The sequence below is a fragment of the Lutjanus erythropterus genome, chromosome 13, assembly GCF_056507025.1.
Source record: "Lutjanus erythropterus isolate fLutEry1 chromosome 13, fLutEry1.hap2, whole genome shotgun sequence".
In the NCBI taxonomy this organism is placed as follows: domain Eukaryota; kingdom Metazoa; phylum Chordata; class Actinopteri; order Lutjaniformes; family Lutjanidae; genus Lutjanus; species Lutjanus erythropterus.
Genome location: NC_139329.1, coordinates 20256067 through 20271830, shown reverse-complemented (window position 1 = coordinate 20271830; position 15764 = coordinate 20256067). Strand labels below are relative to the sequence as shown.

Sequence of the window (15764 nt, the reverse complement as noted above, 5' to 3'; positions counted from 1 at the left end):
CCACCTTAAATGATTAGTTATTTATATTCATCAATGTCTCTGTCCCTATCTTCCCATCCCCTGGTCCTGTGGGATATTGATAGCTCTTATCTTAATGGTACATTTCCCTTGGTGAAGGGACTGGGCAGCCAGCCGTCCTGGCCCTCCTCACACTCTGTCAGAGGGGCGAGTAAACACTGTCAGTCAGCCTGTGCTGCACCCTCACCTCCCTTCTCCTGGCTGTTAGTTTATCTAGGGAGCAGAGAGTGATGATGGGCCCCAGTGGGAAGATTGTCGAAAGGGATTGTAGATGGAAAGGACATCGTGTTTTTGGGAATGCTGATAGAGGATATTTGTTTGCTACTTTGCTGTGAAATTAATTTATCAAGGGAAAATCAGTTGGGAATACTTTTCCAGCAGCAATCAGCAAACTTTCTTACTGACAGCTGGTGAGAGAAGAGTAATGAACATTTACTTTCACTGCACACATTTTTCCTGACAGATTCATAGCAGCAATATTTCAGTCACATGTCACTTATCCAGCTTCCTTTGAATGTGGTAGTGTGTGGTAGGTTTTGAGTGTTAGGTCAACATAAGCCTCTCTATGCAGGGGGATTGCTTTAGGCACCTAGTGTGTTTTTTTTTTTTGTTTAACAGTCATAATTGCAAGACACAAGATAGTTTGATTTATCATTGCACAACACAGAGTTACATAAGATGTAGTTCCCTCTTTGCTGTTCATAAAAAAATATATTCAGTGGAATGGTTGAATAAATAAAAATAAAGCCAACTATTTTACATGGTGAAATGCTGAGGACAAAGTAAGGAGTCACAAGCCTGAGGGAGGCAGCTGTGCATTAGTCTGATACAGAATCATATACTTCTGCATCCCTTTCCAGATCGCAACGGGGTGAACAGGCTGTGGCTGGGATGGGTATCGTTGATGTCACTGATAACTGGTAGATGGGTTCCAATGATTAAGTTTTATATTAGCCACTGAATGTTTCTGTCCCGGGCTGTGCACATCCCATGCCGGTTTGTGATGTTTCCAGTCAGGATGCTTTCACTTGCTCCTCTGTGAAAGGTAACAACAACCTGGCACAGGGATTTTGTCCTCTTGGCTTTGTTAAGAAATACAGGTTTTCTGAGCTTGAGCCAGTATGGCAGAGATGATTTTGATCCCCAGAAACCTAAAACTGCTCACCTGCTCCACCTAAGCTCCACTGTAGACAAGGGTGTGTGTCTTTGCCTCCTTTTTCCAAAAATTAACAATCAGCTCCTTGGTTAGTTGCTTGGTTTGAGCATTAGGCTGTTTTGTGTTCACAAATGTGCAAGGTTGTTGATTTCCTTCCAATATGAAGTTTCATAGTTGTTTGCAATGTTACTGATGATGGTGGCATCCTCTGCAAACATCACAAAGTTCTCTCCATTTTGGGCCTGCATTCATGGGTGTATAGTGTGAGAAGGTGGGTCTGAGCACACAGCCCTGAGGAGCTCCAGTGCTGGGTACTAGAATGGAGGAGGTGAAACTGTCAATCTGAACTGTCTGCCTAACTTCTATACTTTTTATCCTCAAGTCCCTGACATGTCAAGTAAATGTTTTGAAGACTAATTTTCTTCAATTTTCCTTTTTTTTTAAATTTGAAATTAGGATCCTAAAGGAGCTTTTAAGGAAGTCTGGCCCTGATCAAGCCTTCCATCCCTCTCATTAACCATCCCATCTCTCTATTGGGCTGTCTCTCATCCGGCAGGCGAGGGCGGGTGAAGCTAGCGAGCCGAGCTCTGCTGAGGATTCATGAAGTGATGGGGTGCGGTGCGATGGCTCTGTTTGGCCCCTGCCACTGGCTCTTCTTTGCTCATTGCAACCTCCTATCGCCTCTCACCTTACAAATCATTACAGCTCCGCTTAAACCATTAAGGCCTGGCTCAGGGCTCAGCTACGGAGATTGGGGGAGGAGGATGCGGAGCTAGGACAGTGAGATGCTCATGAGGCTGATGGACGACTTCCAGTGGAGGAGGACAGACGGAGCATTACAAGGAGATGGAGGAGGGCTGGATGTGGGGGAGGGTTTAAGGTGTGTGGCTGACAAGTGTTTAAATTTTTGCTACTACAGTCAACTTTATTTCTGGCTTCGTGCGGCGTTTGTGGAATACTTTTTTTGCAACTGACAGCTTATCAGATATTTCTAGGAGACTAAAACAAACAAAAAATTGCAAATACGGTTAAGATTCTTTAACACCTTCTGACAAGTTTTCTGTCACACGCTGCACTCAAGAATGAAAGAATTTGTAATACTTGTACTGTACTATAGATAGGAAAGCTAGTGCAGAGATTGAAGGCACAGATCAGGTATTAGTCTAATCCAAAATACATCCTTCCAGAAAAATAATGCTCAAACTTGCTCACAGTTTTTCCTTGAACACTGAGAGCATTCTGAAGGTACTTAGATCAAATTTGGGATACTCTTCTGTGGACTACAAATTTTCTTGTGTTTATAGGGGTGCAATAGAAAGCAACCTGACTAGAATCGTCACAAACTGGCATGGGATGTGCACAGGCCACAGTAGGAAGACTACAATGGATGATTAAAACCACCCAGATCATCAGTGGCACCCATCCACTGAGCATCAGTGATGCTGGAGATGTGAGATGCCTGCGCAAAGCACAAAAAGATACAAAAAGAAAATACCAATCTAGCCGCAGCCTGTTCACAATGCTGCCATCAGGCAAGAGATACAGAAGTATCCACTGCTGTACCATCAGACTACAGCACAGCTTCTTCCCTCAGGCTGTGATACTGCTTACTGGAACTCAGGAGGGAACTACATCCAATTCTCCCTATGCAACCCTGTTGTATAATGATAAATAGATCTATCTTCTATCTTGATTGCCACAAGCCTGCTGGGATTTAACATGTTGTAACCTACCCACTCTCAGCAGCTCCCAGTTGGTGGATTGTGTCTAGGTCCACTTTGTCCAGGTGCATCTGCTGCACAGCACTCAGCACCTTCTGCTGGTCCTTCAGATCTGTGATACCAACCTGACAAGTGGGAGAAAAAACTATTAATCTACCTTGTTGATTCAGATCTCTTCCCATTATATGTTCAGACAAATCATCAAACTGAATGATTATTCTTAAGCTTCTTGCTGCAGGAATTCTCTTAAGCTATATCAAGCTTTATTGAATTTGACGTTAAACCCATGGCATTTTTATTGCTGAACCACTATATCAAATGAAGGATTCATGATGCAGAAGCGTAATTTCTTACAAGTTTGTCTGTAATTCACCATGAAGTATGTCTCATGTCTCAAAAACTTCTGGACTGGAATTTAACATTAAGTTCTGTCAGTTATTATAAATGCAACATGTCTCTGTGATAATGATCAGAAATGTGAAATGTGAGCCAGGTTAAGTGTACCAGATGTACTCCATTTACATTTATATATCCCTTATGACAGATTTGAGGTCTATCCAAGATTACAGACATATAGCTAATCAAAAGAATGATCCTAGAACACACTTCCAACACAGGGTACTGGTTAAATCTCCCACCACCTTCTTTCTACTGAACTTGTGGCCTTGAACAACTGTGACAATAGGAGTTACCCTCATCGCTTTCTGGGTTACCCTGAAGGCTGGCAGTGAGCGAAAGAGCTGACAGCTAAACAGATGTTACAGCCATCCTTTACCTTTTCCAGGTCTTCCTTCTCCATGGTCAACAGGTAACTCCAAGTGATGTCATTTTCCTGTGCATGTGTGTATGTGAAAAACAAAGTAAGAATGAGAAAACATCACTCAGCATTTACCAAATCAAAACTGACCTCACCACCTGAAACAGATGTACCTGCATGAGGCTTTGCCATATGATGACAATCTACCTGCACCCATCAAACCCAGTCCTCATATATCAGATAGAAACCTTCAGCTGACCCTTTTAATTTTAATTTGGCCAAGACAGTCCAGCACACTAGATCCATTATAAAGTGCCAAGTAAAATATGTAAACTAGTCATATCAAAACATGTTCTGAAGCATGTAAATGCCATTCTCCTAATAATGCAGCTGTGCTCAACACATTTAGGATCACTGTATCTCACCCATAGATCTATTACTGTCTGTGCTGGGTGTAACAGCAGGATATCACAGCTCGCTATCTTGGTATCAGTAAGATAAGAGAACAGAAATCTCTCACAGACAAAGGCACTTGCATACAAAAATATACGTATTTGATGAGAAATACATTTATTCCAGCATGCAATTGGTACTTACAGTCATAATGTCAGTGAGGTAGCCAAGATCAAGGCCATGTAGGAGGAGCTCGAGTTCATCAAGCTTGGTTACACTGAGAAGGGCAGAGAGTTCGCCTTGACTCTTAAATACAAATGACTTATTCCACATGCATGAACCAGCTGGAACTAGAATTGCACTAAAACTGAATAAATAAAGACTTTCTGAGTGGTGCATGTTTGTACAAATGCACATTTGTTCAAAAGGTGAGCAACATTATGAAAAGAGAGGCCATCATTTTAGTGCAAGGTTTGGTTTCAGGCCTCACAGCAGCAAAAATCTACCCTGCTACAGTGTCCTTGAGCAATGAACTACACCCCTTCCAGCTCCAGCATTCGTGGACTGAACCCTTGCCTTGTAGAAATGACTACACAAAAGGAAACACATCTCTTTTTCCTTTAGAGATCAAGTGGGTGCAACCAAAGTGTCACAGAGTTCATACACAGAGTACCTGCAGCATACATGCAGCTTCAGTTTGACTGCTGAAATGATGAACATTACAAAGAAGTGTCTCCTCTCATGACATTCAAAATATGCATTACTTGGATTTTAATGTCTGCAGGCAATGTTTACAGGCTGGGTAATTCCTACCGCCAGACATGCTGAAATACAATGTTTTTTGGCAGATGATAATTACCCAGCTGTGCCTGAATGGACTAAACAATCATGCAAGAGGTTTATTATTGTTTATGTCTGGTTTAACAACGGTTCAGCAACACCTGCTGCACAGGCACTGGTTCACAGAAAATCCAGCAGGGGGCGACAAGCACTCAGGCTGCAGTGACTAATCAGCTTTTTTAACAGAAGAGTAGATGGATGTAAAACAAAATTGTATGAATTCACTTTTGCTATACAGTTTACTCAGTTTAATCCTCAATGAACGGATAACAATAAGTGACTCAGAAAGACTGTGACCCTGATTTATTCAGAGTGGGTTTGATTCTGAGTACCATTGTCTTGCTTTACATTCAACCCATAGCAGCCCAGTACAACAACAACTTCTGCTGTTAGTCACTGAGTAACATCATTACTGATACACTTCCTCTGAATGAAATGACCATTCTGAGGCCTGTATCACAATCTTAATCTGACAATTATGGGTCTATCTGGCCTCAATTAACCACCGGTGATCCGACATTATCAGTATCACAGAGTAGGCTTGATGAATTCTGGGTTAAGACAAACAGTATCAGACAGTTATATTCAGGCAGGTAAAAAAAATCACACCACAAGATGAGGAAAAAGAAGCAATAGACATAAAATCCACATATTAAAATAAAGATGAGGTGTGGGAATTATTATACCTGCTTTACTAAATATAATCAGCATTTTAAACAAATAGACATTAAACATGCGTCTTTTGTCTCACAATAATCTAGTGCTTCTGTATTGATGATGAATCATCACTTGAAAAGCTCCTGTGCTGACTCACACTGTGTCAGTTGAATCACTGGACTTTAATTCTATTTTTGACTGTGTCATTGTAATAAAATACAAACAGATAGCTGCATATGAATAGTGAATCTGTAAACAAAGGACAAGATTTTGGTATCAGAAGCATTTTGGTTTTGTTTTTTGTAAAGTGTCAGTGTGGAAGGCAAAAAGGCGGCATGTATTGGCTGAAATGCAGTGAAACAGTGACCCGCATACAGAGGAGGACATCTTGGTCAGGATATCCATTATCCAGATATCTGCTGGCTACACCATAAGCCCCAAAACACTGCAAACAAATGCTGCAAACCTTTACAAATGAGTCTGGTCTCAAAATGGCCTTAATACCAAAGTAGCTGTGAGGGAGAAGGGTGATGGAAACAGATGGCAGAGAGATGAAGGGCAGTTTGACAGAGAATGGTGCAAAGTACGTTGAACCAGACGCTTGTGCAACCTCCTCAGAACCAGGCAAGAGACCCTCTGTAGTACACTAATATTTTATTATTGAACAATGACCAGGACACAGTTTTTATTTCCCTGACTGTGTGGGAAAGTGATAGCTTCATATTACAGATAATAACGTTTTACCTTTCCTTGGAGGGAGGTGGTTCAGAGTTAGTCTTGAAGAACTTTGAGAGGGTCTCCTCCATGGAGCTGAAGGCCTGGACAGTAGAGACGTGGGAAGAAGAGGCCAGGATCCTTCCTATCTGTGAACAGACACAGGTGTCAAGATACTATGTTATTTAGACTGTGAAAAATGTCTGTCAGTCTAGCACAACACAATTACTTAAGTCACTGATGTCACAATGGGTTAAGATTCATGCAATGCAAAAATATTTTAAAAGGCCATAAGATTTTTTTTCCCAAATAAAGAACTTATTGTTCATTACTTATTGAGCCTGAAATTAATGGAAAATACCAAACTGCTATATATAGAGGGTCTGAAATGCATTTAAAAAGAACTTCAGGTACCTGTGTGTGTTTGAAGATCACAGCCAGGTCAGCAGGGCTCTTGCCAGCATTGGTTCTTATGGTTTTGTCTGCTCCAAGCTGGAGGAGCTTTAGCACTGCCTCCTCTCTGCCATACTGCACTGCTACACACAAAGCCTGTCAGAAAATAGTAGTATTATTCAACCTACACAAAGTCAAATGTACAGTTAAAAAAAGTTGGCCTAAATGAAATGTATCCAGAAAATATTTGTGACCATTAAGCTACAGGTTAATCTGCAAAAATATTACTGAAGGGACCTGCTATGACATACCGTGTATCCAGAACTATCCTGGACATTGATTTCGGCTCCATGTGAAACCAGCAGGTTGATGACTTTACTATAGCCGACCCTGGCTGCCAGCATTAGGCAAGTCATTTCAGACCTGAAAGTGACAATTGAAAAGAAAGCAGAAAAGAGATGAGGATACAACAAAACAAAAGAGAAAGGAATAAGGAGAAAACAAAGAACAGAAGAGTGTAACTACTGTATAGGAATGGAGAGGAAGTTAATGATCAAAAGAAAGATAAGATGATGCAGGTACAGAGAAACCACCAGGGGGCAGCAGACACCAGATTATAGTCAGTCATTTACTTTGACACTTTAAACAAAAACACTGATTTATTCACTGTTTCAACTGTGACAGGCCAAGTCTTCACTCCAGTCAAAACCTAATGCACTCACATATTTCAACAGCAGATTTCTCTGTTAAAGGAATATGTTTTGGGTATCTTAAACTACCTGAAGGCTTGAAATGTTACTCTAAAAGCTCAGTAGCTGTCAGACAGAGAAGCATGGCTGAAACGATCAAGTGGTGGATTGAGAGAAAAGCAATCTTTTGATCACCGAATAGTGTTTAAATCAATTTTTCAGCAAAATGCCGGTCTTTTTTGATGGCATCAACCTGAGCTTTAGGGAACTGTCAGGCATTTTTACCTATTTTCTGACCAATTTAACAATAAAATATCTGATACATGCAGTCATAGGATGGATGCTATAGATTCATATAGAACTAAACACAGCAAGAAACAGAGTCAAAACATCTATAAAAACCCCTCAAACCATTCCTCTTACAAACACACTTCTTCTGCAATTGAGCTAATTTTTTTTTTTGCAAAGCAACAATTGTTTGGAACATACTAACATAAGGAAGAAGCAGAGAGGTGGATTGTGCTGCAGTATAGTTTGAAAAGATATTTCTGGGGCTTTTTAGACTTAAATTGATAGAACAGCTTCAGACAGGAAATGGGGGAGAGAGGGGGGGTAGTACACGCAGCAAAGGGACAGAGGCTGGAACTGAACCCATGACCGCTGTAAAGGACTCAGCCTCCGCTCATGGGGTGCACGCCTCACCAACTGAGCCGCTGGGATCCCCCTTCTATGAACATTTGGATAGGTTTTGCCTGCTTAAACGCTGGAGCTCTGCCATCTTGTGCATAGAAGCAAACTACAAATTCAGAGCCACATTTCAGGAGAGTAGAGTATTTGATAAGCAGATTTTCACTGGAGTACACCTTCACCACAACAAAGACAAGAACAAAAATTAAGCGCAGGGTAATCTACTGCAGTGGTTACAGAATAGATCATCCTGTAACCAAATACAAACAAATGTTTAATGTGTCCTTCAACATCCAATAATTGTTAAATGACATTGAGAAGAGACCTGGTTTTTAACAACTTTTACTAGTCGTCACCCCTCTGTTGCCTTCATGTGTTTGCTTCTTTCAGAACAAGAGCTGGATATAAATAACTTCTGCTACAGTACTTGTGTATCTTATCACCTCTGACTCAAACACAGCGGGTGAGAAAAATACATTCATCTACGGTAGATGGGTGGGACAGTCCAGGGGCAATTCATCACTTTACTTAATACTTTTACAGGAAGCTGTTAGTGTGCATGTGTATGTGTATGTGTGAGAGACCAACAAAGCAAGAGGGAAAGAGGAGGTATTTAAAGAGACAATCTAAACATAAACAAAAGGGTAACCTATCACTGTAAAATTGATTGACAAGCCATTTAATACATGGACTAACACAGTGAGTCACTGCTATTAAATCCAAGGTAATGCTTTCCATTGCAGATTTTTAATTGATCCTTTATATTTTCATAATTGCCATTTGGAGTTGAGATTTTGATTAAATCTTGCATCAGAATATGTGTAATATTATAACAACACTGATATAATATAGTACTTTTTCTATAAATTAAATTCACAGGCATTTTAGAATACGTCTGCACTAATCCAGTGAAATGAACCCCTGATAAAAACATGATACTTACTTAAATGCAAATTCCTGTGAATCCATAAAGTAGTCAAATTATTGATTTCCAACATTAACAGCAATATCCCCAATACAAATTTTTGCCAATATCCAACTCATTTTGGCCAATTGCCAGTGCGACACAGATACTGATTTATGCACGTTTTTCACCTAATATGAAAAACATAAAGTCTCGGTCTTGGTTGACAAATTTTACTTTTGACAATTGGCAGATTTCTACTGTCATATGGTCGACAATAAATGCCATTTACAGCAGTGCATTTTTTGCTTTGTCACTCTGAGTTGGGCTGTGCTGATGTTACCAGTATTAACAGGTGGCAAGAGAAATATTGACTTTTTTTTCTTTAACCAAGAAATGAGCTTGAACTGAAAATGCTCCCACACAGAAGTGGTGTTTGTCAAACAGGTGTGAATCTGTGTGGGTTTTGAACACCATCATCCTTTAACAAATTCCAAGAAATCAAAAGTTAATGATCTATGTGAACTCAAACAAATGAACCAACGGCTGTGACGTGTATGATGATTTTGTTACTCACATACCTCTGTGCCTACCCATAAGTCATCGCCTCTTAGCTCAAGAGTGTCATTCATTTCTGCTTTCATGTCCTGGGCTACTGTATTTTTCCCAAGGGTGGTTTTGCTGTGCGACAGGTACCAAGGTCATTCACATACTGTTTCAATGTGCTTTGTGTGTGTGTGTGTCCTTCAGACTGTGAGATTTGGCCGGTCCCCAAACAGATGGATGATCGATATGCAGACAATGCAGAGCAAACATCGTTCCTAGTGTCAGACAGAAAGAAGAACGACTTTCAGAAACACCTGACTCACAGTAGTAAGACAAACACACTACATCTAAAAATGGTATCCATCAAGTTAATCCTAAAAACAGAAACCCACAATGACTACATTTATATGCAGGCTTGAAAAGATGATATCTTAACTGACAAAATGATACCAATTAAGTATTCAAAGCCAGCATGTTACTGGTTGGTACCAGGCCGGTCTTGCTTTTGTCTTGTGTAGTGACTACTTTTCTACAGTCTTTTAGGTGTCTGAATGCAGACCATTCAAAAGAAACCACTTTTTTTATAATCTGCCTTAATACAGGCCTTAAAACCTGTGTTTTACATGTTAAGAAGCAATGACGTTTTTTTCGGGATTCTAATCTTAAGTCATTGAAGTATCAGAGCACTCAAGTCCAAGTCAAATCTGAAGTGCTATTTTTTGCGACATGAAGACAGATTCCAAGTCTTAACTATACAGTTGCATGTGTGTCCATAACACACATCCTGACTCAGTATTTCCACTACTTTTTGGAGACAGTGACATAAATATCCAAAGCTCCACAGATTTGACATTTTTCTGGCAGTAAAGTAGGGCTCTACAGAATACCTTTTTTTTTAGATTCAAAGGTTTCCTGAGGTTTTCAAATGAAGCTTTGAATGTTTGTCGTCACAGTTTATCATGTCATCAAGTAAGTAAAGGTTTGGTGTCCATATAGTACTTTCCTCTGGCAGAGAAGTGTTGGCAGGACACTGGAGAGCAGTGGGGTGAAGTGCTTGTGTGGTGAGGGAAAAAAAAAAAATGCTGCACGCGGGTTTTATTTTTATGACAAAAATATATTAACAATTTCTAACACTTGGTATTAGCGTAACAAGAGCACTGTGGTAGTGTAAAACAACAGGTGCCACCTCTGCTCTGTTGTCCACACTGTGTGTGTGTGTGTGTGTGTGTGTGTGCATGGCAGGTGAACCTCACCCTCAATTGAACTCACAGTGGATAAGACAGAGAAGCTATATTGCGCTATAGTGCAATCACAATTGACAGCAAATCATGGTAGAGAAGTCTCAGCATTGTCTTTTTTCTTTTCATTTTCTGTCTCTGTTATGATAGTTTATGTCTCACATTTAATAAATTAGCCTAATCTTTATCTGCAGCGTTTAAACAGAATGAATCAACATGCAAAAAAACAAAAAGCTGCACAACATCCAAATGTTGATTTAGGATGCCAACATTATGAATAAAAGCTTTGAAGCGTCAAACTATTTGGTACAGTTCCATAACAGAGAGACAAACAAAAGGCACAGCTGCTGTCTCAGCTGTATCAATGGGTATTGATGCCCTCATTATCAAAGGCTGGGGCCTTTTTTGCCTTTTGAAAACAGAAGGTTACAGAAGTTTAAACTGGAATTATGTTTCTGTGAATATCTCTGCAGACCTAAGCAAATGAGTATGGAGAGGCTTGCAGATGAGCAGACACACACACAGAACTCCAAAATCTCAGCAATGCACTGTGCAAACTTGCGGATCCAGTGAGCTGATTGACTGAAGTAATTCCTGTCGGGAGGTTTGAGGTTGAGAAGAAAAATCATGTTAACATACTGCATATCCAAAATCTAAAGAATAAAAGCCATGCAAATGTCTTGGAATGACCCCCGTGTACATTTGCCAACTACATGCGCGGCCCGGAGAAGCATGTTAACACAACTATGGTCAACACAGATCAGTAAGATGAAGGTAAAAAGGGACACATGGAGGCAATGGACCCCACATCATGCTCCTGCGGGACTTTGAGAGACGGCAGACAATGCTTGTTTACACCATGACGGAGGGACGAGCAGCTGGTGTTAATCATCGGTTTGATATTCAGACGTAAGAGGCGATGAGGAGGAGGAGGAGGTTTATCTTTTACACCCACAAGAACCTCATATTCTTCTTTTGCTGTGGATGTTAGAGGGTGTTGACCACTCCTCCTCACCCCCTCCCTTCATCTGCATCATCCTGTGTCCTGTTACCTTGCTTCAAATATTTTGTCTGGGAAGGAACCAATCAATTTTCTAACGCTACAGCGTGTCCATGTGTGTCATCAGGGGGTTTCAGGCAGTGTGTCTCGTGCATGTAATGGCATACTGGCACTGACAGAGTGGCAGGGGATTAGGGAAAGCTAAACAAGAAAGCCACTGGGGACTTAATCCTCCCTTTGACACGACAAAAATCCACAGATGGTAACAGTAAAAGTGTTTCAAAAATGACCTCCCTTCATTCTTTTCCACAAGATGGAATTTTTCATGTTTCCCACCAGGACAGGGAGACAAGTCTTTTATATCCATTGTCTGCAATAGCTGAAGTAGGGCTGGGCAATATAATGATATTTTATTGTATTGTGACATGACACTAGATATCGTTATATCGCGCTATGTCAGAAGTGTTGTCTTTTCCTGGTTTTAAAGGCTGCATTACAGTTAAGTGATGCCATTTTGAGAATTTACCAGACTGTTCCAGCTAATCTATTATTTACCTTTACTCACTTCTCTCACATTTTGTGAAAGCACCAATAGTCATCTCTGTAATATTGTTGCAATAAAGCACAACAAACTTATTTTATTCCCTCAGCCGCTTCCACAGTTTGGAGTACACAACATATCAGTCACAACTTACACGATCAATAATTATCGATATCGACCAATATGAAGCTTCGCTATCGTGATCGTTTTTTCGGCTATATCGCCCAGGCCTAAGCTGAAGGATCACATACTTCACAAGTGCTAATTTATAGAGGAAAAGAATACCCAAATGCAAAAGAAAAAGTTGCAATGTTGTGAACGCATGCAAATGAAATAGTGTTGTGGGCGTGGCGGAGTTCATGCAAATTCAACAAAATTCTGCACAACCTTAGAAATTTGTCTGTCCAAACTCTGTAACTTCTCCATAAATTTGATCAATTGTTGTTGCTTCCTGCCAGTTTTACAAATCATAGCAGTCCTCCATGCAAACATCATATTTTGATCTAGGTACTGAAAAGAACACAGGGTTTGTCATTGTTATTGACATATATCAATGCAATGTGCACTTCTTTTTCCATATCATTTTGTGTTTGAGCTCCAAAAAGATTTTTCTTCTTTGAGAAATACCCCAAAGGTGCAGTTCTTCATCTACAAATAAAGCATGTTTTGTCAATTTTTTTGTAATTCTGAGCCTTTTTCGTAACATTACCTAAAACACTCTCTGGAACAAGCGGGCTTTGATTTGCAATGAATTATACAAAAGACCCTGCCAACTTTTTTTTGTAATTTTCTCTTGGCCCTACAATGTCATTGCAAAAAATGCCTAAAAACATTGTATCATGAATCATGTTTTAGAAAAGCTGCCGTGAAATCAAGCATTTTAGGCTGCAACAACCCCCCTCCCCCCCCTCTTTCTGGAGTGTGACTCCATCTTGCTTAAATTCTTACAAGGTTATCAGTCCATAAACATACAGGTTATTTCTTGTGTAGTCTACTATATTGCAAGATCAATAGTTTTTGTATTTCTAGAATTAGTCTGGTAAAGTGACTGATATATACTGATCTTAATTATTGTATATTTTAATGAGTCTGTCAGATTGCACTGTACTATTGTACAGCAGAATTAGGCTTCTGTGCATTTTAGCACACACAGTCTGTAAATAGTGTTAGGTATTATGGGTAGTAAACTGGTATGATGTAAGTTTCATTTCATGCACACACATATTAACGCATGGTTATCTTTTCTGAGCTGCAGACAGACAGAGAGCTGCACTGCTAAACCACACGTTAACTTTTGAGCAAGACAGATAATCTTTTTTGGTGTCAGGGCAAAACTCATCATAGAATCATGTGGGGCTGACCAAAATACGTCAAAGCTTTGAAGCTTCTATCATTGCCATGGTAATCAACATACAAATCAGTATTTGATTCTTTTGTTTGTTTTGTTTTTTTTGAAGATAGGAAGATGATGTTGCATTGGCTGCACAGCCAAAGAAGCAGATGACTGATAAAGAGTGAGACATGGAGCTCCTCTCAAAACCTGTGCACATATAAACCACGTGCATGCGCACTATACAAGTGCACAAACACTGTCCACAAGCAGAAAACCATCCTTGTGAGAAAGTATTTGTCCTCTGCGTGCACAATGGCAATGGCGGATGTCTCCCCTCCTGTCCTCATCTCTCATTAGGCTCATACCTACAATAATAGTGAAGTAAATAATTGAATTATCTATTAGCTGTTTTGTCCATAAAATGTCAGAAAATAGATGACAAAAATGTCAATCAGTGTTTCATCAATTGACTGATAATGTCCTCAAATGTGTCTACGACATACATATCTTCCTGTCATTGAGGACAATCAGAGAATCTGGACATTTAAAAAAAAAAAAATCAAAATGATTAATTTATTATTAAAATAGTTAGAGTTAGATAGGTAATTAATTTAAGAGTTGATTGATAATCGATTACTCAACCAATCGTTGCAGCTCATCAATCATGAGTAATTGCCACAAAGCTTTAAAGCTCAAAAAATGGTATTTGGGACAACCCAAGTATATCAATGGCCTAATTCTGTTCAAAACTAATTTCAGAGAGCACATGAATTCAAAGATGACTGTTAAAGAATGTTAAGGCAATTTTTATCAAATCAATAATTATGAACAAACAATCAAGACCAAAGGCTTACCTAATTTTGATGAATAGCTGGTTGCTAGTGCTTAAGTATGGACTTGGTAATGTGCAGGTCAAATGACATCTAGACATCCAATTTACAATTTTCTTATGTGTAACAGGTCCTAAGTGTGTGTTGAAATTCAATCACTGAATTGCTGTTGAATAACTACTGTATTGTAATTTTGTCTGGTTCTTTAATTTAAGTGTCTAGGCCATTTACAAATTACCAAACCATGCTTACTGGGCTGTGTCCAAGCTTCTACAAAAGCTTCTAAAATCCTCCTCCTGCCCACCCCTTACACTCAGTGTGTTTGTTTGTCTGTCTGTCTGATACCCGTCCGTACATGCACATGCCATAACAGGACATTCCAAACAAAACACACAAATACACACACACTGTATGGAGCACTGTGGTGCATAATGCTACCACATGGCAGCTAAACACAATGAGAACCATCAAAGGAAATTTGATCCAGCACTTCTGCTTTTTTTCTTCCTAGTTCAAATCAAGTCTAGAGTGTTTTTATTTGGCCTACATCAATACGGGTGTGACATTGTGTACTGTGCTGAAAATCCTGTAAACATTTTGACCTGAAGCACATCTGTACCCCCTCCACCCTCCCTTACCTGTCCACCATGTTGGGATCAGCATTTCTGGATAGCAGGAGCTCCACACAGCGAACAATTTTGTCCTCACTTACAGATGCTGTGGTGCTGGCCATGAGCACTGTCCAATTATCTGTGGGGAAAAAAACACATAAGTGTGGAAGTGTATCATCACAATTTTAAGATTCAGTTTTCTAATCAGTCATCAGATCCTACCAAATATTTTGCATGCCACCAATTATAAAAGATTCAACTTTTGAAAATGTACATAAAAAGGTAAAAAGCCAACACCAATGCAAGAGGCTATGAGGAGTTTTAGATAAAGAAAGGTTACCATTGACTATGAAAAGTAAGTGCCTGTTTTACCCTTTTTATTGCATTCTGTTTGGAGTTAACACAGCGAGTGATGGTTAAAAGTGTAGCTCTTTTTTGTAGCTGGTAAACATCTAGAGTAAGGTTGCACGATATGGTAAAGAAGATTTTGGAAGATTTTTAGGCCAGGATATCTCTGCAGCACTAGCGTGGTTCATTATAATATGGTTTGTCACAAATTTTACCTTCATCAAAAAAATTGCAGGGCTCTGCAAGTTGGATATTGCACTTGACCATAGGGGTGGGAATCTTTGGGCACCTGCCGATTCGATTACGATTACGATTCAGGGGCTACGATTCGATTATAAAACGATTATTGATGCATCTTTATGTATATTGATGCACTTTTTCACAAACA

At 39.7% G+C, this 15764-nt stretch overlaps 1 protein-coding gene across 1 annotated transcript in view; it reads right to left on the bottom strand.

The window, feature by feature from the left end:
- The window catches only part of asz1 (ankyrin repeat, SAM and basic leucine zipper domain containing 1), a 31133-nt gene that overhangs the window by 7621 nt on the left and 7748 nt on the right, over positions 1-15764 (bottom strand). Inside the window, exons 4-10 of the mRNA XM_084734072.1 lie at positions 15056-15167; positions 6961-7072; positions 6671-6805; positions 6287-6405; positions 4250-4322; positions 3671-3727; positions 2908-3020 (exon numbers count right to left, since the gene is read on the bottom strand). Coding sequence (XP_084590198.1) covers positions 2908-3020; positions 3671-3727; positions 4250-4322; positions 6287-6405; positions 6671-6805; positions 6961-7072; positions 15056-15167 — 721 coding nt within the window. The remainder of the gene's footprint in view (positions 1-2907; positions 3021-3670; positions 3728-4249; positions 4323-6286; positions 6406-6670; positions 6806-6960; positions 7073-15055; positions 15168-15764) is intronic.